General features: G+C 45.0%; 1 protein-coding gene across 1 annotated transcript in view; it reads left to right on the top strand.

Moving 5' to 3' along the window:
• LOC126539918 (BOS complex subunit NOMO1) overlaps positions 1-21,008 on the top strand; it is a 78,550-nt gene extending 57,542 nt beyond the window's left edge. Inside the window, exons 7-10 of the mRNA XM_050186736.2 lie at positions 5,862-6,169; positions 10,283-10,529; positions 12,937-13,047; positions 19,507-21,008. Of these exons, the coding sequence (XP_050042693.1) occupies positions 5,862-6,169; positions 10,283-10,529; positions 12,937-13,047; positions 19,507-19,944 (1,104 nt within the window). The 3' untranslated portion in view covers positions 19,945-21,008. The remainder of the gene's footprint in view (positions 1-5,861; positions 6,170-10,282; positions 10,530-12,936; positions 13,048-19,506) is intronic.
• The last annotated feature ends 1,122 nt before the right edge of the window (positions 21,009-22,130 follow it).

Genomic DNA, 22,130 nt, shown 5'->3' with positions numbered 1-22,130 from the left:
CGTTTCCCTAGCTTTACTGCAGCAAACACCACGCTTCTTCTTCCTCCCTATATCTCGCTTTATAGGTGCGTGTTCTAAGGCATCCTGATCTTGCTTCGAAAAGTAATCAGTTTCCCTTTGAGTTATCATAAATTGTTTCTTTCCTGATTTCGTTTTTTCCTCTTAAGTAGTTACTCATGGCAGGGTTCTTTTCCATTGCCGCTACCCATGCGATTATTTCAGCCTCTCTGAGCTTCCGCTTGACGTTCTTCGTTGCTGTGTTGCTCACCCTACAGGCTATACTTGCTGGTAAGCTTCCTAGTTCATTTCCTCCACTATGAATCCTTGTTTTTCCTTTACAGATACCTCAACACTATCCCAGCCCATGTACTTTCTTCCATATTCCTCAGTCGATCTTCATAATCAATTTTGCTGTGAGCTTCCCTCACTTCAAAACTAGCCCAGCCCATATCATTCTGCACCCTTAGGCGGACAACGCTAGGCCTAGCTACTTATACGTTCGCCCTTAAGCGTCTTGCCGTTCGGTGCCGTGTTTTTCATTGAAAGAATTCGCCGCTGACAGCAATGCCACGGACTCTGCCTTTGTAATCCTCGCCAATAGCTTCGAAGCTCGGAAAGCACGGCGCGTTGCGTAATACCGGTTCTCGAAAGTCAGCTGCGCCTCAATACAGTAGTGTCACGCGGTGAAGCATACGGGAAGTATTGCGGTGAAGCTTAAAAAGCGTGGGAAGGGGCAAGTGTCACGAGACACAGTATGTATTCGTTAATTGTATACGCGTGTATCTGCCGTCACCTGTCACAGTACGAACACCGATATGCCTAATAAGTGTACTGACAGGCCTTCAGAGCTTTTTCGCACTTGCCTGTGGCAATTTGAGCCCTTGAGAACAGCAAAAGACAGGCTTTCAATTTTTGGGACCGCCCGATTTTCCAGATGTTTTCGCAGCCCCTAGGAAAAATCGGACGTTGACTGTACAACTGACCAAGAGTATAATTCAAATGGTCCGTGGGGCGAACGCGCTGCAGAAGGAGGGCGAGAAGAGTAAGAGCCAACGCACAGAGGGATGAACGGGAAAGGAAGCGTGCAATCACTTCTTTGAAGGAGCTTGAGCTCAAAAAACAAAGTGTTGGCTGATGCCCAGATGCACGTGACCCTCATCCAAACCAAAATAAACTCTTTAAAGCAGTGAAACACAACACTGAGGCATTTTGCGTGGGCTGAGAGTATGTCAGGACAGCTGAGGTTGACTTTCCAACTGCTTGAGACAAAGTTCGGCCTCATACCAATGAGCTTCCTATCAGTTGATAGAAATAGGTCATATTCGAAAATGTTTGCTTCTGTATGCACCTCCTTTTTATTCGTACTTGAAAATGTTCGACTCGATTTGCAACGTGCTTTACCATTTTTTTCGCAGAAATTGTATTCGCTGTGCATTTTACTGACCCCTCCTTTCTATTTTCTTTTTGAATAAAATAAACACTACTCCTTACTTTTCAGACTGGATTAAGTAGCTTTTTATTTTTTAAGATGCTTGCTATAGTGTGACAGCATCGGGCGACACGGTGTCAGTCTGTCTTCATATAAAACAAAATTCTGTGTCACTCAGGGAATTTTGCAAAGGCACTCAGGGAAAACCTGGAAAACTCAGAGAATTTGGAAATGTAAACTTGGTAGACACCCTGATAATCTGCTAGTTGAGAAGACTTCATTAGACAAATCAGTAATAAAAATAAGAAATAGCAGTGATCCCAGAACTGGGCTCCGTGGTACTCTAGACATGACAGAATCAACGGGTTAATTACAGTCCTTAGCAGAAACAAACTGGGTGCAAAAGGTTAAAAAGGTTTCAATCCATTTTAGCACATTCGAGTAGATGTTAAGTCGCGGTAGCTTTAATAGAGGGAGCCAGTACGAGACAGTGTTAAATCCTTGCTGAAGTTAAGATAAATACAGTCAGTAAAAGAACCATGATCAATAGCAGAAAACAAGTGGTTTGCAAAGAGAAGTTGTGTTTCGCATGAAAAGTAGTTCCTGAATCCATGCTGAGACGTGGCAAAGATGTTATTCTCGTCAAGAAATGAGATTAGATTGCAGTAAATTATGTGCTTCATCAGCTTGCATGGAATACTAATAAAGGTAATTGGTCTGTAGCTGTCAGGGTTTCTCAAACTACCATGTTTTGACACAGGCACCACCTTCAATTGCCGGGAAACTCCAAGCATTGTAATGACTGTGAAAAAAGCTCTACAGTAGAACCTCGTTACTATGAACACCGCATTAACAAACTTTTCAGATTAACAAGCTTTTCAGAAATCCCCAGCTGACTTATGGTTTCAATGCAAGAATATTTCAGTACTACAAACTTCAGAATGCCAAATTTTTCAGAATAGCGATTGTTATGCATTTTGCGTGTCATGTTAAATCCATCTCAGTACTACGAACTAATATTCCGAAATCTGGGGATTCTTTGATTCTTTGAACCTAGGCCAGGATGAATTTTTTTTCAACTGGAGAGGCTTTTTCTTTCTAGGAACCCATAAGGGTTTCCTTTGTAGCAATGTGCTACGTACGGGTGGATGTTTCATTTTCCCTTTATTAGTTACTTCACTCCACCTTGCGGGTTTCCGCAGAACTGTTACATCAAACTCTTGCCTTTGCTTCAAGTTGATGAATTCGACTTTATCCTGCCATCTGCTAGCCTGGTTAGCTCAGATGGTAAAGTGGCTGCACCGGAAAGGTGGTGGTCCTGGGTTCGAGTCCCGGACCAGGACGAATTTTTCTTCAACTGAGAGGCTTTTTCTTTTGAGAAACCCATAAGAGTTTCCATTGTAGCAATTTGCTATGTTCGGGTGGATGTCTAATTTTTTCTTTATAAATCACTTCTCTCCACCTTGCGGTTTTCTGCAGAACTATTATGTCAGGTTATAAAGCATCCAGGATGGCAAGCGATGATCTCCTCTTGGAGCTCTGCAACCAGAAACAATATGAAAAGCTGCCCAATTTAGTGACATTTGGGGATGCCCAAGTAACAGTAACCCTGCACCGTACTATGGATACCATCCTAGGCATAGTCTCAGATTATCTCTTGGAGCTCACTGAAGCTGAACTCCTTAAGGGCTTCAGTGAGCAGAACTTCATCAATGTTAAACGAATTAAGATGAGGCATGACAATAAGGAAATCTAGACCAAATACCTGATAATTTTGGCACAAGTGTTCTGCCCAAGGCCATCGAGGCCGGGCATAATCCAAAGTTGCTGTGTGTTCAAGAGATACATCTAAAATGCACGCAAACTTTCTTCGTCAGTATGCCATCTTCCGTTTTCTTTCGTCCTGTAATGCAATAAAATTATGTTTTTATAACGAGTGGTTTAGTACTAGTCACAGAATTTAAATAATAAGTGCGTTCGTCATCGGGCAAGTACTTGAATGATCCAGGGGAGTCTCTAATCGTGTCTTGCATTTGCTTCGATTTCTCGATTACTAAGGCTCTCTCGCGATATTATCGACGCCTTAGAGATTCTCGAGCACTAATCCATCGCTTTACCTTGACTTAATAATTTCCCTTTAGTGTCCCTTTAATCACGGTATGGCCCACTAATAAACCAAAAACTACATCGATACTTAGGGCAACTTCGCTATTTCTTCAGCTTCAGAGGGGTAAGAAGCACTTGATTCTATTTGACAGACATTCTATCGAGAAGAAATATTTTCCATACATTCATATATGAGCTGAGTTGTCACCAGGGCTCACATGCTAATTTGGTGTTCCCTTTAGTAAGAGTAGAGTATACTTATACATCTCAATTCATAGGTACCTAAGTTACTGACAGCTAGCAAAATTCTTGTTAAGTAATGTGATTAGCCCCCTGAGCATGTGCAGCACTGTGTTCTCTGCTCAAAATTTAGAAGCATAAAAGTTTGTGTTAAATTTTCTTATATTCAGTATTCGGCTTTTTTTTCTCGATTCGATTCGAAATCTACTATTTGGTATTCGCACACCACTATTATTAACGCATTTTCTCTATGCGGAGTTTGCTGGGACTGCACTATTGTGTCTTAAAACCCGGGACATCACAAAAGCGGGGGATGAATAGCAGGGGTTCCACTGTAGTTTGAACACCGTCCAAGCGGTTCGAGCATAACACTGAACCTTGCTGTCACTGTCAGTGCACACATACAAATGCGCATATGCATGCCGCCGTGCAGTCGGGGACACCACGCATCAGCCTTTTGACTCGTTACCACAAAAGCAGTGCTGCTTGCAAACAGAAACCTTCGTTATAGTTTCATATGCTTGAAAAAGAAAAAAAAAGACAATACAATTATAAAATATAGTGAATGCATTCTTAGACAAAAGGTATGTTATGTTTAGTGGCGTCTAACTTACGAGCATCATTCTGCGATCAACTTGTGAAGCTATAACATTACTGGCAAGTTTTGCTCTATAGTGTCACAACTTTCGGTGTCCATTTAAAATTATCACTACTATATAAAGTGCAAACATCCTGTTCGATTCTGCCAATATTGAAGTATGTTCTTTCCATTTCCACCAACATTTCATGACACGTTTTTATAAGATTTCATGCCTAACCTGTGCTCTTTCATCAAGAGTTTTTTACTGAAAGGCATCATCATCACCAGCCCATTCTATATCCACTGCAGGACGAAGGCCTCTCCCTGCAATCTCCAATTACCCCCATCGTGCGCCAGCTGATTCCAACTAGTGCCCGCGAATTTTTTCATTTCATCGCACCACCTAGCCTTCTGCAATTCTCAACTGCGCTTCCCTTCTCTTGGTACCCATTCTCTAACCCTAATGGTCCAACAGTTATCTAACCTGCACATTACATGACCTGCCCAGCTCCATCTTTTTCTCTTAATGTCAATAAGAATATCGGCTATACTCGTTTGCTCTCTAATCCAAACTGCTCTCTTTCTGTTTCTTAACGTTACGCCTAACATTTTTCATTCTATCGCTCTTTGCACGGTCCTTAACTTGTTCTCAAGCTTCTTTGTCAACCTCCAAGTTCCTGCCCCATATGTTAGCACCCGTAGAATGCAATGATTGTTCACTTTTCTTTTCAATGACACTGGTAAGCTCCCATTTAGGATTTGGTAATGCCTGCTGTAAGCATTCCAACCCATTTTTATTCTGCTATGAATTTCCTTCTCATGGTCAGGGTTCCCTGTGATCAATTGACCTAGGTAAATGTACTCCTTCACAGACTCTAGAGGCTGACTGGCAACTGACTCTTGTTCCCTTGCCCAACTATTCATCATTATCTTTATCTTCTGCATATTAAACTTCAACCCCACTCCTGCACTCTCTCTGTTAAGATCCTCAATCATTTGTTGTAACTCGTCTGCAGTATTGCTGAATAGAACAATGTCATTGGCAAATCGAAGGTTGCTGAGATATTTGCCGTCGATCCTTACTCCTAAGCCTTCCCAGTTTAGTAGCTTGAATACTTCTTCCAAGCACGCAGTGAATAGCATTGGAGAGATTGTGTCTCCTTGTCTGACCCATTTCTTCGTAGGTATCTTCCTACTTTTCTTGTGCAAAATTAAGGTAGCTGTGGTATGTGTACTGAAAGGTATGTTTTGATGCAAAGTAAACAGATATTTTTGCAATGGTTGAAAGGTACTCTGAAGGCTAAGAAACCATCTCACAAAGAACAGTGAGGACACAGGTGATAATGGGAATACTTGCAGAAACTTCGGTAATTGTCACGTGCAGCAGTGCAAGCTCAAATAACATCTGTGTGCCGGTCTAATCTGGTTTGGCTTTTACCCTCACCCCCCTTTTAAAACGATTTCACACAAGACAGTGTTGTGACAAAATGCGCTCCCATCATGCAGGCAAGCAAGGACGGCTACGTGTTACGCCCTCTGGACAAGCTTGGTCATTTTGAGGCCTTCAAGTATGCCGAGGTGAAGGTGTCTGTTCAGGAGGCAAGTGGGCAGCCCCTGGCGGGCGTCCTGGTCTCTCTAAGTGGGGCCGCTGACTACCGCAACCACAGCCGCACGCGTGAGGATGGCCGGCTCCGATTCCCCAACCTGAGCCCCGGCAATTATTTTCTGCGGCCCATGATGAAAGAGTACCGCTTCTCGCCATCCTCCAAGATGCTCACTGTTGGGGAGGGTGCCACTGTTGAACTGGACATCACGTAAGTTGCACACATTGCTTTCAATGGGTGGTGTCCGTATCACTTTCCTAGCTTTCAGCAATGGCTTTTGGGGTTTGTTAGCATCAAAATGAAGAAAAAATAAATGTAGTAATATCTGTGCATCAAGACTGTCGCTTGCTTGTAGTAAAACAGGTCAGGAATAGCAAGAATGCAGTTTTTATCACATGCACAGAAAATTTGTCTCGTTTTTATTTCTTTACTGCACAGCTGTTGACCAAGTAAATACACTATGAAGTCTTAATTCCTTGAGAGCACAACGTATAATTAATTGCGTTACCTCTTGATACGACCAGTTTAACGTGGGCGCCAACTGTAGTGTAGCTTCAGACATGGGAAAGGGGACTTCGCCAAAGCCTGATGTGGTGCCAGACAGCACTGATGCATGCACACGCTGACTGTTCTACCGAGAGCACGGTTCATTCAGCACTCAGTAGGACTAGAGGGGCGAGTGAGTTCCCCTGAGTCTCCAAGAAAGATGGGCCAATTGGTCGACTTTCAGCAACATGGCCTTCAAGCACTGCATTGGGCGGACTGGCTCTTAAGTTCTTTGCGATGCCACGTGACTGCCAATTCCACTTTCGGTGACGTGAATAGTCTCCTTTCTCATGTCTGAAGCTGCACTGCCCTTGTCGCGCATTTTGAAATAGAAAAATTTGTTAAATTGTGGGCTTTTACTTGACAAAACCACAATATGGTTATAAGGCATGCCATGGTGGAGGACTCCGGATTAATTCAGACCACCTCTTGTTCTTTAATGTGTACCTAGTACACAGGCATTTTTGCATTTAGATTAATTAGGGGCCTTGGCCGGGATCGAACTGGCAATTCGAGCTGAGCAGCACAACGCTGCTGAGTGAATTGTGCGCATTTTGAATGGGTTGATTAAAAGGTGCTATAATTATTTGTGGTGCTCTCTAATGATTGCGGCTTTGTATTATGGAGTTGACAGCTACCTAAAGAAGCACAAAGAGTGCAACAGAAACATTTTAATTGGTACCTCTTTGTGCTGTGTAACTCAAGATAGTACAACAAAGTTCTGGATCTGCTTCAGGTTCTGAATGGCCTTAGAGAATGTGATTTTTCACTGTTGCAACAGTGTGTGGCACCATAATCTTGAAGGCCAAGGCATTTGGAAGACAATGCAGTGTGATGTGGCCATTCGTCATTACACAAAAATAATGTGCTAGGAACTAGGTCAAATGGATGGAACAGGTTTGAGCATCACAGGTGTGGTTAACCAAAAGCCAATGCATGTTGATATCAGCTTTCAAAGGCATAGATGTGAGACAGTGGGTGCTGGAAGCAACGGGCCATTAAGTGTTGTTTTCCAGTAACCATTTATTTGCCAATCCACTACAATCTAGCATTTTATACTATGATAATGATGGACATATGTGGATTTGCCTAAACATTGTTTTTCTTGCTTCGAGCAATCCGTTGGATTCTTATAGTACTAATGCTTTTGAGGCTCATTCGTCATATTGAATTCGCTGTGTCCAACAATTAGTATTGTTTATTGCGCACTTATATCATTCAGTGGTTCTTAAAGCATTACTAACAGTAGTTGTTTGAAAGAAATGTTAAAGTGAAATGCAACCAGCTGAACCACAAGAAACAAAAGAAGCTGTAATGTGCTTTGTTAGTGAATTTATGACAAACAGTATGAAAATAAGTTCATGTGCTACCTGTGTTTCCTTGCGATGGTTGAACGATTGCATTGCCAGATTTCCAGTAATTCTTGTAAGAACCACTATGCCTTGTAGGCATAGCTGGACATTATATACTAGCGCAGTTTGCTTGTTTCAAGGATATGATAACATGGGCGCCGGCACGTCTGTGTGCTTCCAACATTTATTCCCGCAGGAGGTCTAGGTAAAAAACAATGCTGCTGCCGATCCTAATGATGTACAAATATGGGAAATAGCTGCCACAAGTCTGCCACTGTTTTTTTTTCTTTTCTTTCATTTTGTGCCCCGTCAGCATTCAGGTCCCGTATTCTGAGACATTCGCCATCCGCGAAACTATTGTCTTGGCCACGGCTCCGCCAACGACGCATCCTGATTGGCTGTTTTAGCAAAACCGGAAAATAAACAGTGCCATCTAGTATTTCCGGCCTACGTCATTTTAACGACATGGTGTAAAACATGTCATACTTACTTATGCTATTTATTTTACCTAAAGCGGCCGTAACCAACCATAGTCAGTGCACAGAACCCGTACTGCGGCCACTACACTCGAAAACAACACACCCGAGCCGCTCTGCACTGGCACGGTGGGCTCTCTCATGCGATGTGAAGCGTTCAACAACGCGTGCTGATAGTGCACGCTGACGTCATGGGTAAGCAGTCGCTTGATTTATTGAACGTGACTATTGCAGTGGCGAAACTATCACGGAAGGCAAACATTTCAGAATGCGGCCCCAGAAAAGCAGCCTTTCAACGACTATTCATTGTAGTACACAAAGGACTGACAACTGGCCTAAGTGATAGGTGGCCTAGTGAGAAATAAAAGATTGTGCTTTGTATTCATAGAATCACGCAAATTAATAAAAGGGTGAGCTTCAACACTCATCGGTCTCCATCTCCCCGTCGTCGTTCCCTCTCCCCCATCGTCCGCCGCCCTCCAGCTGTGGAGGAAAACTGCGATCTCTTCGAACTGCTCAAGCCCTCGTTTATCCCCTACGAACGTCATTGAAGTTTTTGCCAAAATGTCGCCGTTCACGTGCTTGTCAACACGGGTGCCGCAGTGTCCGTAACAAAGTAATTCTTGCTTCCCCTTCGACTCTGTTATAACAAGGTTTTACTGCGCTTTGATACCCATGGCATCCCACTGATGTACTAGCGCTGGGGTTTCACCACGAAATTTATCAATTTTTTTCTTCTAATAATCACCCAATTAGCACTGCAAAATTAACAAAAGCTTTCTATAAATAATTTATCAGTCTATACTGATTTAATTTTTCTTTTTCTAGTGTATGTTTAATGGTTCAGGGAGGAATTAGTATAATTTTAAATCAGCGCAAGGAAGTGGTGTAAAACTACAGATGAAGCAGCATCTTGTTTTGGAACATTGATACTATACCCGCCAAGGTTGCTTAGCAGCTATAGTGTTGTGCTGCTAAACACAAGGTCGCGGTGCCAAATTTTGGCCACAGCGGCCGCACTTTGGTGGGAGTGAAATGCAAGAAAGCCAGTTTCCCGTGCATTGGGGGTACGTTAAAGATTCTCTGGTGGTCAGAATTGATCTGGAGTCTCCTGCGTCAGCGTGCCTCATAATCAAATCATGGTTTTGGCACCTAAAGCCCCAGATTCAACCTTGGTACCATTAACTTTACAGCCCCTTAGTGTGTTAACGAACTGGTACATGCAACTCCCGTTGTTTATGAAGCACACCACGCATTCTCTTTAATATGGCATTTGTTATGGTACTTTATTAGTGCTTGTGCTCTTTACAATGCGCATTACAGTGTGAATTAAGTACCCATTGAAAAGTAGTGCTGCCTTTGCGTCAGTGAGTTGGATGGCAGAGCACTGCTGGTGCATGTAGCTGTCCTTGCCATAGAGCAAATGTGCAGATGTACAGAAAGAAAAAGAAGTCAGCAAACTTGAAACTCTGCATCATTGAATCATTTACAGTGATGACAAGTTAACTTGAAGAAGTTGGTTTCACTCATTGCACTTGCCCCATTGCTTTGTACGAGTTTCATTGTTGCTCTGGCATTTGTTATACTAACTGACCTCACCCCACTTTGATCCTCTCACAGCTTCTGGGTGAGCTTTGCCTGCTGCTAGACCTTAAGTAATCTTAAGTAATAGTTGGCATTTAATTATGCCATTTAGCATTGCCTCACATTCTGGAAAAATCATACCTTCGGGTGTTTGGTTCTCAGCCCCCCCATTCCAAATCGTATTCCATATCTCTCTCGGTTCATCCATGACAACCACTCAAACTTGCTCTGCATAAAAGCACGGTTTTTCCATGGCCTAACTGCGTGTCACAGTAGAACGGTGTGACTGCACAATGAATAGTTTGCAAATTCCAGACACAAATTGGCTGTGGACACTGTAACTGAGCACATTGTGCTGGTTGCAGAGGTGACCGCGTAGCGTTCAGCTGCCTGGGCTGGGTGAGCTCGGTGACGGGCGAAGCCGAGCCGGGCGTCTCCCTTGAGGCACTGGGCACAGGCACCTGCCAGGGCCACCAGGAGGAGGCCCTCAGTGACACCGAGGGTGCCTTCCGGCTGCGCGGGCTCCTTCCCGGCTGTGCCTACCAGCTGCAGCTCAAGCCAGATGCCAACCCCCACATAGAGCGGGCCGAGCCCCCCAAGCGTCAACTTGTGGTGAGTCCTGCAGGCGTGCATGGTGATGTGATAGGTGGAATTAGCCTTCATTGCAAGTGGCTAAGGACTGAGCAGTGAGGGACGGAACAAAACAAATTATGCACATCCCACGCACTGTAGGAATCTGTATGCGGAGCTTTCCGTCCTGCTTCAGTTCATTGGTGATGTTTGGTGGGGATGTTTATGGCCTACGACAGCCATGATGTGATGTTAAATGTTACCTTGCGTGCACCACTTGTGCTTCTCTACATGGTACAGTGAATTCTCGACATAACAAACCTCAGGGGAGCACGTCAAATTGTTTCTAATTCCGAAAGGTTGTTATAGTGAAAGCCCCTAAATTAACTATTCAACCCATCAACCCATCAGTTCATCAGTAGCTACCTACGAAAACATCACTGTTTGTTCTTGGCCCATGCTGTTGCTATTTTTCATAGATTCCACCGCTGCGAAGCACTGTATAGTAAGAGTGGTGCGCACAAAAGAGACGCGGACAAAGAGGAAGCTCTATGTTGCCTCCAAAGTGTGATGTTTGTTTTTGTTCATTTGTTTTTTACATTCCTTGCCATGGGCACTGCAACTGTCTCATTTGGGGTGGGCACCTGAACTATTTCAAAGCGAAAGCGCATGTAAATGACACCGTCTGGAAAGTGCGACCGTGTGGCATCCCCGCGAGCACGGCGGTTACATTTCTCCCACGCATAGCTGGTACGGCTGCAGAAAGATGCGTGAAAGAAAAAAGAGACGTGCCTTCGTTGCTAGGCAATACTTGTTGAGCGGAGCATGCGCTCACAAAACCTGGTGCATCATCGCCTTTGCAATATAAAAAGAGTCCTTTCCTGTATTTTTCTCCTTCGCCGCCATCTCACACTCTCCAAACCCACACGCTTTTCGTTCATTTTCTGCGCTTCGTCATCCACTAGCCTATTCCCACAGCTGTCATAACGGAAATGTAAGAACCCCCAGATTTCAGAATATTAATCCGTAGTACTAAGGTGGTGTTAGCATGACACGGAAACTGAGTAACGATTGTTATTCTGAAATGTCCGGCAATCTCAACTTTGTATTACTGAAATATTTTTACATTGAAGCTATAGTAAGTCAGCACGGTATTTCTGAAAAGTTCATTAATCTGAAAGGTTTGTTACTAGAGTGTTCATAGTGATGAGGTTTGACTGTACACAGAACAAACAGCAAGACGTGTTTGCTCGAGTCATTTTTGTGCGCCATTGTTCATAGTCTGCGAGAAAGCGCTGCCATTCCCTCACACTGGTGCATCACGTAATGGCTGAACTGTTGATTTGCTGGACTGCCGCTTGCGCATTGTCGTCTTGACACTGCCATGTTTTAGTGCGCCTTTTAGTCTGCACGCCCTGCGTCAGTATAAACTTGCGCAGTGCTTATTTTTCAGAAATAGCAGAAACGTGCCGTATCATACCTTGAATTAAAATTTTCACTGTTTGTCTGCAACTGTTGCCATTTCCAGTAGTGGCACTTCCTTTACTGGAGAGACCCCAAACCATGCGTGCTTTCTGATGGTGCCTTTCCTTTCTTTTATGGTCCTCCCGTGTATGCAAGCTGCCACGAGCTTGCATATGAGCGAAGAATGGCCATCAATCACACATTTCACCACGGCATTGGCTTTATGCATTTGCTGTCTCGTCTTTCTACCCTACTATCTCCCCACTAGGCAGTTGCATGTGAGTGCAAAAGTAAGTGCTGCAGCTTCTGCAATGCTTTTGTGGGGAGCTAATGCTTAATTACAGCCGTTCAGAGGTCATTGTGTCGATGGCAAGGAAGTTCTAGAGGGCATTGTGACAACAACCACAGAGCTCCAGAGGGCATTTTGGCGACGACCACAAAGTTCTCACTGGAAAGGACTCGCAGACGCCTCTCCCGTGTCTCTACCATGTGCATTATACACATTCTCAATTATCCTTCCCCGATGCAGCATGCAAAACAACGACAGCAGTGTAAAAGTTGAAGGAGGAGGCAAAGAAAGATTTGCTTTAAAATTCAGTACAGTGCCAGCAGGCAAGGACAACTGGGAAACGTTGACACGACACAGGTTCAGTTCCTTCAGTTCGTTTGTTGGGCCAGATGCACTTGCACTTATTTTACCGATCTCAGCTTTTTCACCAAAGTAAGATTGCTACAAGCTTTGATGTCTCAGCAAGACAGAGCGCAGTGCAAAGACGGGCAGTTGATTGCTACTTGTAAGAAAGTTTCTTATAGCCAGTGCAGCCAGTCTGAAATTGTAACATCTTGACCAAAAATGTCATTTCGAGCAGACAACTACATGCGTTTTAGCTGTGGTCTGCCCACATAATGCATGCTTGCTCATTTGCCCTTTGTGAACATTTCTCAGGAAGCAGCATGAGATTTTTGCTCATTTCACCCATCGCAGGTCACCAGCGCAGACCTGACAAGTGTCCGAGTCATTGTGTTTCGTTTCTTCAACCAAATGGACATCACCGGCCAGATAGTCACCGATGCCAAACACCTGCCCGGTCTCAAGGTGAGAAAGTCTTTCATGCTAAGATGACATGACTCATCTGTGGACAATGCCATGCGCTAGCTGTAGGTTCCCGAAACATTCTACGTTCATCCTTCTCACTCAGTCTCGAATACAGTAGAACCTCGTTGATACAATCTCACTACCTACGTTTCCGATCAAGAACATAAATATGACCTAATACAGTTAAGCCTACTTTTTACCAGTTTTACCCATTAAGCTAATTTTTTACCGATTTTACCACATTGTGTTTTTCTGGAAAGCATGATCTTTCCGCACCGACTTTCAGTAGATCACCAAATTGCGATCATATATGTTGTGCGGCTGCTAGATCCCACATAAGCAAAAAAAAGAAAGAAAAAGAAAGGCGCAAGGTGTGTGCGATTGAAAACAGTAGCCGCCCACCGCGGCAGCTTCCCCGCAATACTCACTCACCCATCTCGTGTGAAAACGCAAAAGTGCACTACGTTTCAGTTTCAATAATAATAGTTTCAATAAAGATTTAGTTGAGAGTTAGCACTCCTCCTGTCTGCTTCTAGTCTCTGTCTGTGTCACTTCGCGCTACAATCCAAGAATATGCACTATGTTTCTTATTGCAGTACCAGCAAATCCCCTATTGGGCATCTCACACCGCATTCATAGCTATCGCCGCCTACCCTATTGCGATAAGCAGTTTCACTTATCTGTCTCAGCGCATAGGCTGTAGTGTCGTTGCAAGCATAGCGCACACCTTTAATAACGGGACTGCCGTTCCCTATTTCAGGCTGCACAGAGTGAGTGCCATGTATCACTCTGGTGGCATCGTATTCCGCTTTTGCCCACCAGCTCAATTTTGTTTGGGTTTCCCCTCACAGTCTTGAAACGCTACGCAACAAGAAACCGACAATGTGCATTTCAGATTGCTTGGGCCCCACCAGGTCGATCTGCATCAGCATCTCGTGCCGCAACAATTTGCACTTGGTGGGTGCGTCAAACCTTACCGCCAAAGCACTCCGCTTGAAGAAGCTGCTGACCCAAGCTGCAATTGAGATGCGCAAACGTCACCGAAGCAGTAAAAATGATAGTGTGCGTCTCATGCTGCTCGAGTGCCACCAGCTTGGCACATATCAGCGTCTCGTGCTGCAACGATTTGCGCAACACTTTGCATTACTACGTAGATGTCAACCACAGTTGAGTCGGTCAACTTTTTTTAGTGAGTTCCAATACGTTTTCTCAGTTAGTATGTTTTTTTCTCGTGCTTTTTTCCTAAATGTATGAATGAGGTTCTACTGTACTTGTCAAAACATGTGGTTTGTCAAATCTTGCAAGGCAATGCTGGATAACACAAAGAGCAAAGGAGACAATGCACCTTGTGATCATCTTGTCCTTTATGTTCTTTGGTGCTGTTTCCAAATCTTCACAACATTTGAAAGCATGCCACAGATAATAACAAAAGGATTGTCTCTCTGCCTGAAACCCTTCTCAATTGTTATTTTTGACTTGTGAATGATTATGATAATTGCGGAATCTTCTGGATATTACCAAAAACATTGTCACGTATGGTTCCTGTGCTCCTTGACTTTGTAATGTCTCCATAACCACTTATTGACTCTGGCATTTCAGTTCAAAGGAAACAGAACCAAATTGAAACAGTGTACTACCGGTAGGGTCTGATCCCACAGCCTTCGTTCGCCATGCCTGCTGTTCCATATTCATTAAGTTCCTTATTCATTAGTTGTTCATTAAGAGGAAGCTTTAGCTCGGGCCCAACTCCGACGCAGCCTATTCAAATACATGTAAAATGCAAAAACGTTTTTCTGAGATAACCCCCGGACCGATTTTAATGAAATTTGTTGCATTTGAGAGAGAAAGTTAAATTCTAGTGACTGTTTTGATTTAGAGCTTGAATATTGTTAAAAAGATTTTCAAATATATGACCTTTCAAAATAAATAGAAGCACGAAGTTTACAAATTCATAGCTCAGGATCAATAACAGATATCGCAGTTTTGTAAACGGCATCTATTAGATCATTCAAAGCGGACAAGAATGTCATGTCATTTTACACCTTACGTGAATCTGTTACGTTGGTTACAAGGGTTCTGCAAAAGCTGTATTTCCATATTACTAATTTTTTTATATTCATCTGTAACATATCAATTTCGTCCGCTTTAGATGTACTATTAGATGCAATTCACAGAATTGTATTATCATTTTTCGTTGTTGAGCTATAGAGTTGTAAACTTGATAATTTCGTTTTTTGAAAATTTTCTATTTTTGCCAATTTTTAATTAAAGAATTGATGACCTAACTGAAAAATTCGAGACCAACAGGCACTAGATTTTAAGTTTTTCTCTTCAATGCGACAAACCTCGTCAAATTTCGTGCGGTGGTTGCTGAGAAAAACGAATTCTCCTTTTGCATGTACAGTCGAACCCGTTTACATCGAATTATTCTATATATCGAACAATTTCTGGTCACGGTATAGTTACAATGAGTATATATAGCAAAAATTACGCTTACATCGAACAAATATTGCAGTGACTCCCGATATATCGAACATCAAGCGGCGGAAAAGTGCCTCCAGAAGTTGGCTTTCCCTTGCGGTAGCGCGGAAACCCGGCGGCGCGGCTCCATCCAACCGCTCTCCCTACCGTGACCGCACGCCTCGGGCTGTTCGCGCGAGCCGTCGACACTCCACCTGTCGCGCATAGTGGAGTCTATTAGGCTACATCCTCCCTCTTTCTCTATCATCTTTCACTTCCCACTCCCTCTCCCCTGACGACGCTTCGCCGTGCTCCCTCACGGGTTGCAGAATCAAGCGTCCTTCCTTTCTTTAGATCACTATCTATCGACACTCCCCAGCAAAAAATGATCCTGGCGCGCTTACAGCGCTTGCTCAGACAGCCAATCAGAGGCTCTTGTGCCCTCTTCGTGCAAGATGGCGAAAGTGCGAGTTGTCTGGCTGCTTATCTGGTTTATCGTGTTTGCGCCTTGTGGGCCTTCTCCCGCAGTGTTGCCGTGATGAAGCGGCAGAATTCGCCTTTCATCGTAAAGCTCGAAATCACAAATCGCGTAGAACGCGATGAGAAGTTGGATGTCCCCGCAGCGTGCAAAATTCCGAGGAGCACTCTCGGTACGATTAGGGCTAAAGTGGCCAGACTCGCAACCCGGTGCCCATGGCGCCCGACGCGTACGCACGGCCGTGTACGAGAGGCTCTTCATACGTGCCGGTTTCCGCGTGCTCGGTGATGACTGCAAATTCTGATGAATGCGACGAAGCCGTAGCCGGTGTTGCCGAAGTTTGGAGCGAGCTGTCAAAATTTCCGGGACATTCGAATCAACGGTGGACGAGTTTGTGAGTGCAGATGATGGTGTCGCGACCACAGGAGAGCCTGGACTCAAATAATGATCGCACTTTTTTGTAAAAAAATATGATGCAAATTCAAGGGTGCGATCATCACGCGAGTTAAGTTTTCCGCGAAAATAATTTTTTTTTTTATCCCACGTTTGCTGTGGGATGACAACAGGTCAACAAACAGGCGGCTGCCGCTGTAACAGTGCGGGACACCAAAACAATAATGGTGGCCAGCGGAGCAAGCCGAACGCGCCAATCGCGATTTTTTTTCTTCTCGTGAGCACATTATGGGCATTGAAACAGTTTCTTCTGTTTCAGTAATGAATAATATTGTTAATACAGGCAAGTTTGCGGCAATAATTTAGCCACGTCCACTTTGAGGGGACAGAAATAGAGATGGCCGCGCTTAGCTGCCAGTTACATAGAAACATGGCGGGCATGTTGCGAGCACTGTGGCACTTGTCTTCGCTACTATCCTAATACGGCACGTTTCTGCTAAGGGTGGGCGAATATCTTAGCTGTGTTACAAGTGTCAGCGTATGAATGGGGTAGACTTCTAATGTATCAGTGTAGAGAGAGAGAGATCATTTAATTGAAAGAAGGCAGAGAGGTCGGCCTGAGCTAAGGTGCTCTAGCCTGCTACTCTGCACAAGAGGAGAGGGAACGGGGACATAAGGATGTAATGAGGGATGATGATGACATAGCAAGAGGGATGCGCAAAGGTGAAAGCAAGTTCAACACTCTGATGATAAACATTCACAAATGTCATCCATGAGGCCTGTGGGAGATACGAGGTTCTCCTCCGTACTCTTGGGACAAAGGAACGACAACACAGTAGTGCAAAGAGTCACAAGGGCATTTATTGCACCTTTCATAGATCAATGCCAGCTAGCAGAGTTGCAATCCCCAAAACATGCCGATGGGCGCGCGACAAATCTAGAAGTCCGACTTACCGCGACCGCATTGCGAGCGAATATGTTCGCCCCATGCTGGATCCCAACGCCTGGTCGTTCGCGTGTACTGTCACGCGAACGGTGTCCTAGGCGGCCACGCGAGACGGTCTCGCAGAAGCATGGTCGGCGCACGCGCGGGCGGCACGTCCGTCCCGCTCGCTTCCCGAACCCAAAGAGAGCAAGCGCCTTCCCTTTCGGTGCCCAAGTAACCCCGCAGCAGCGCGACACTCGCGCCATCTCCCGCACTGCGCCTCAACCACTCCGACCGCCGCGGGCGAAGCCGCCCTGCAGGAGACGAGCTATGCGGGAAAACTAGATCTCAGGGGAGGCGTGAGAGTCACGCATCCCCACAGGCCACAATCAGGTTTCGCATCAAGTCTGTAGTCACCAATTTTAGTGAACTTAAAAATAGAGGCGCTAGGACGAAGCTGGTGTGGGCGTCCCCTGCGTGAACAGCACAAGCACCAAACAAAATCTTTATAGCATATAAAGAGCTGCGATAAGCGGCTCTAGCACGGCGAGCGCTTGTAGGGCACTTTTAGCGGCCGGAGTCTCGAGACCACCGAGAATCACGCGCATTGACTCTACTAGGTGCTTCAGCATTTTTTGTACACTCTCCTTCTCATAGTGTTCATCTCCTTGCTTGCCCGTAGTGTCACCGGTTTCATTGGCCCTATAATTCTTGGCTTTATGGCGCAGAGGACCGCTAGTGCCCACTGGCATGGCCGTGGGCCTAGAGGGCAGCAAGGGCCATTCCGTGTCTGTATCAGCCGGTGAAGGTGAACGTTTGCCGCGTGCTCTCATCGACCTTGAATTATCAGTAGACGCTGTTACCGTCCTCGATGCATGCACAGGCAGAGGTGGTCGTGGTACCTGTGCCACGCTAGGTAGTTCTCCTGAAATGGTTTTGTGATACTTCTGTTGCGAGCGTTGGTCACTTTGACGAAAAGATTGAGCAGCCTCTTTACGTGAAGATTGGTCTCTTGCCATTTTTCGAAGAATATGAACCTCCTGTTTCATCTTCGGGCATCCCTTCGAAGTCGCTTCGTGAGAGCCAGTACAGTTGGGACATTTAAATGAGGACGCCTCACAGTCGGTGGTATCATGCTCTCCGCCGCCACGCGAGCAGGTGGCTTTGCTTCTACAAACAGTGCTCACGTGTCCTATCTTGTGACATTTCCGGCACTGAATAGGCCTCGGAATGAATGGTCGTACTCGGTGTATAACGTAGCTCACTTTGACAGATGCTGGTAATGTCGAAGAAGCAAACGTTAAGTTGATACATCGGGAGTGCCCCAAGCAGTGAATCTCAAGAATGCGCACCGATGACCTCAAAAGACTCTTGAGGTCCACATGCTTGATTTCAAGCTCCACATCGGAAATCACTCCAGTTGTTGTCTCCTTCCCGTAAGTAATAAAGGAGCAGACAGGGATTGCGCTTAACTGTGGAATGCTCTTTAACTTCTCAAGTATTGCGGAATTTTTCACATCTATTGTCAGGATGTTCTTGCGAGCGTTGATCCTGATCTCGTTAATTTGCCCAGGGGCCACACTTTCAAAATATCAGTGTAAACGTGGCTACTATCGTTGCCACTCGCGATTCGTTGCATGCCCACGAATGCAAATGAGAGGAATCGAAAGGCACCTTTTTTGTTGTTGTTGACCACAACCATTATAAAGCCTACAAATAATAAAGCCAAGGAAAGTTTGGCTGTAGTCTTTTTTATCATGGAAGTGCAGAAAGTGATCAAGGAATGAGATGGGGCATCTGCTTAAGAGTCTGTTTGGTGCATGCAGACCACTTGGTATGTCTTAATGAGTCGTTCGCATAGCATTCGACAGATGGTAAGCACGATCATCATCAGCTAGACTTTGCACTGGACATATCCTGCTACAAGTTTGGGGTGCGATCATTACGCGGGAAAGAAGAAAAAAAATCGAATTTTGACAACAAAATTCAGGGGTGCGATCATTACACGAGTGCGATCATTATACAAGTAAATACTGTACGTATTCAACCTAATTTGAAAATTTCACTACTCAAACACCCATAATTTACATGGTGCTCACGTTTCATAACCTAGCCACGAAAGTATTGGGCAGTGCCTCTCAGAGATGTGTGTGGCATCTCATGTTGAACTTCAGGCAAACAGTTTGGGTGTCGTTTTCTGCAGGTTCGTGTGGTGGTGGACGACGCGCCCGACCAGACACTGCACACGGTCACGCCAGGTCTCGGCGGCTTCTTTATGCTGCCGCCGCTGACACGCGATGGCCGCACCTATTGCCTGCAGTTGGAGGGAGGCAGTAACACCGGCAGCACCTGCTTCCACGCCAACACGTCACACCGCCACGTGACACTGCGCCATGCACCCGAGCTGCCACCGCACCTCGAGCATGAGATTGTGGCCCGCTCCTCACTGCTTGCCCTGCCGGTGACGGTTGTCGCGCTGCTCGCCTGCTACTACTCGTCGCGCCTGCTCACCATGGGTGCGGACATTGCCCAGACACTGCGCACCCTTCTTAGGCAGATTAGTGGCACGGCCAGGAACGGCGACGGGGCACTGGGTTCTCCTGCGGACACAAGACGAAAGGCCAAGGCCCGACGCACCTGAGACCACTTTTGGGTGCCCTGAGATCCGAGTTGTGAGATACCACATTCCCGTATGCTGCCCTCTGTGCATTTGTTTGCTAATCTGACTGAACCAGTGACACTGTTTATTATTTGAAAATGCAACCTCGAGGATTGTGTTTCCTTCCTGTGCTCCCGTGACCCACCTTTGCAGAACCAGTGGAATACATTCATCTTATTCGCCTAAAATATAAGTTTCAAGAAGCTCTGTACAAGTTGCGTAAGGGCAGCCTTCCCGAAAAACATGGACATTTTTTAATAGCTCATCATCATTTAGATATTTGTTGTCACATTATACAACGGCACTAAAGTGTTGTATGGTGCAAGACAGGTATCGCTGAGAATGGTTTGTTTGAGAATTGGGAGGGGTCAGGGTAGCATGGCACCACTCTCTGGAAGCTGTGTTTTGTGGCAACAAAGTGCTGATAATTTAGACACGTAGTTAGTGTAGCTGTGTGCACTGACCCTTGAGAATGCAGTTGCGCCGGATTATCATGAGCTGAGCTCTGACAATAGGGCAGGCATTGTAAAAGGGTTTTACTGACAGAGGATCTATTATGCTAACACTGGACGTTATGAAGAACTTGTTTTTCATGCGGGACATTAAATGTACAGTAATTGTGTATAGTGTTTGAAGTCGTGAGTGGGTTCACCTGTGGTTCATGTTACTTTATTTCTCATTTTGTTTGAATGGTGGCTAGTAAAGTTGCGAGACCTTTGCACATATGTATTTTTTTTTTAAGTTTTTGATAAAGCAGCCTGCAGCATGTGCATTGGCTTGTGAGATTGTGTGATGGTACAGGAGTGGAATCAGCTATACATTTTGTTTGTTTTTACATGTTCCTAGCAGAAGTGCAGTCCATGCTTGTTACAACAGACTGTAATATAATCCCGCAGCGTCCATGATATCCAAAGCCTGTTCTATCCGAAATTAGGGCCACGGTATGTTGTTGAATGGAGGAACTTTGGATGTGCTGCCATCTAGTGTTTGATTATTAAAATATGGATTCGATTGCAAGATAAACGAATAAATGGTTTAACATCATACTAGCACACTAGCTGCACGGCGGCTTGTAGTGCTCCATTTTTTGAACGATGGCAGTTTCTCTGCACAACGGCACGGTTCTCCTGTTAACGGAAAAAAATAGGCTCAAGTTATGTTTCTACAATTGCAGCCAACTCCGTGCCGTGCTGGCCAGTTCAAGTGTGTCGTCGCCACCTGGGCATGACACGAACATCGGCCACAATTTCTTTGTCACGCAACACAATGGTCTATAGAAGAAACTAGCATCCTAATTTAATTTTTTGTGACTTACAACAACCTCTGTCAAACTCAGTGGGGGAACAGCTGTGCCATATGAAGCATAAGAACGGAAGCCTCTGTCCATTGACACTGCCCTGGTAGTAAAAGTGAGACAACAACCTAAAGCACGCCATCATTGTCACCATTATAGAAATCAATGGAGGGGCCATAGCCGCAGATATTGCTGATGCCATCAGTTCTTCATTCGCTGTTTTCACGCTTTTGTTGCATTTCTCTTCAGTGGATGTTCCAGTGTACTGCCACTGTGCTGTCTTTCTGTTTGCGCTGTTCGTGCTGCAGTTCACTATTTCTCGTACTTGTGTGGCATGGAGCTCACTAAAGAGCATGCAGGATCATAACAAAGCCTCCAGCCACACATTATTTAGCATAGCTATTGGCGGTTGAGACTTTAAAAATATCTTGTAATGCGTCGGTACTCAACGGCTGACATATAATTTGCTTATACAGGGGGATCTCTTTTGCAACCCTGCACTGTCAGAAGACCAGATTCCATAGTTGCAGTTTAATCAGCTTTCACATGTTTCACATACAGTTATGCGGCAGAAATTGTGTGCGTTAGCAGAAACCTGTGGAAGTTCTCACATAAACTCAATTTACTCGTGTGTTCTAGGGCGTGGCTTTGATGGCATTCTCTAGTTCTGCAACTTTTTTTTGTTCTTGCTTGTTTGAAGTGTGCTGAATGCGCTATGCCTCTTGCAAGTTGAGGGGATTTGGGGAAGTAATGTGCCATTGCACGGGCGCATTCATCTGTTCTGCCGTCCCTACGCCTCACCCTGTTTCACTCCGAACCGGTTGTCAGCGGTGGAGCTCCACTCGCGACAGTTCACAGTGAGGGCAGGGCTACG

This window comes from Dermacentor andersoni, chromosome 2, assembly GCF_023375885.2.
Source record: "Dermacentor andersoni chromosome 2, qqDerAnde1_hic_scaffold, whole genome shotgun sequence".
NCBI lineage: Eukaryota > Metazoa > Arthropoda > Arachnida > Ixodida > Ixodidae > Dermacentor > Dermacentor andersoni.
The sequence above is the reverse complement of the archived record's forward strand: the minus strand, read 5'-3'. Positions and strand labels throughout refer to the sequence as shown.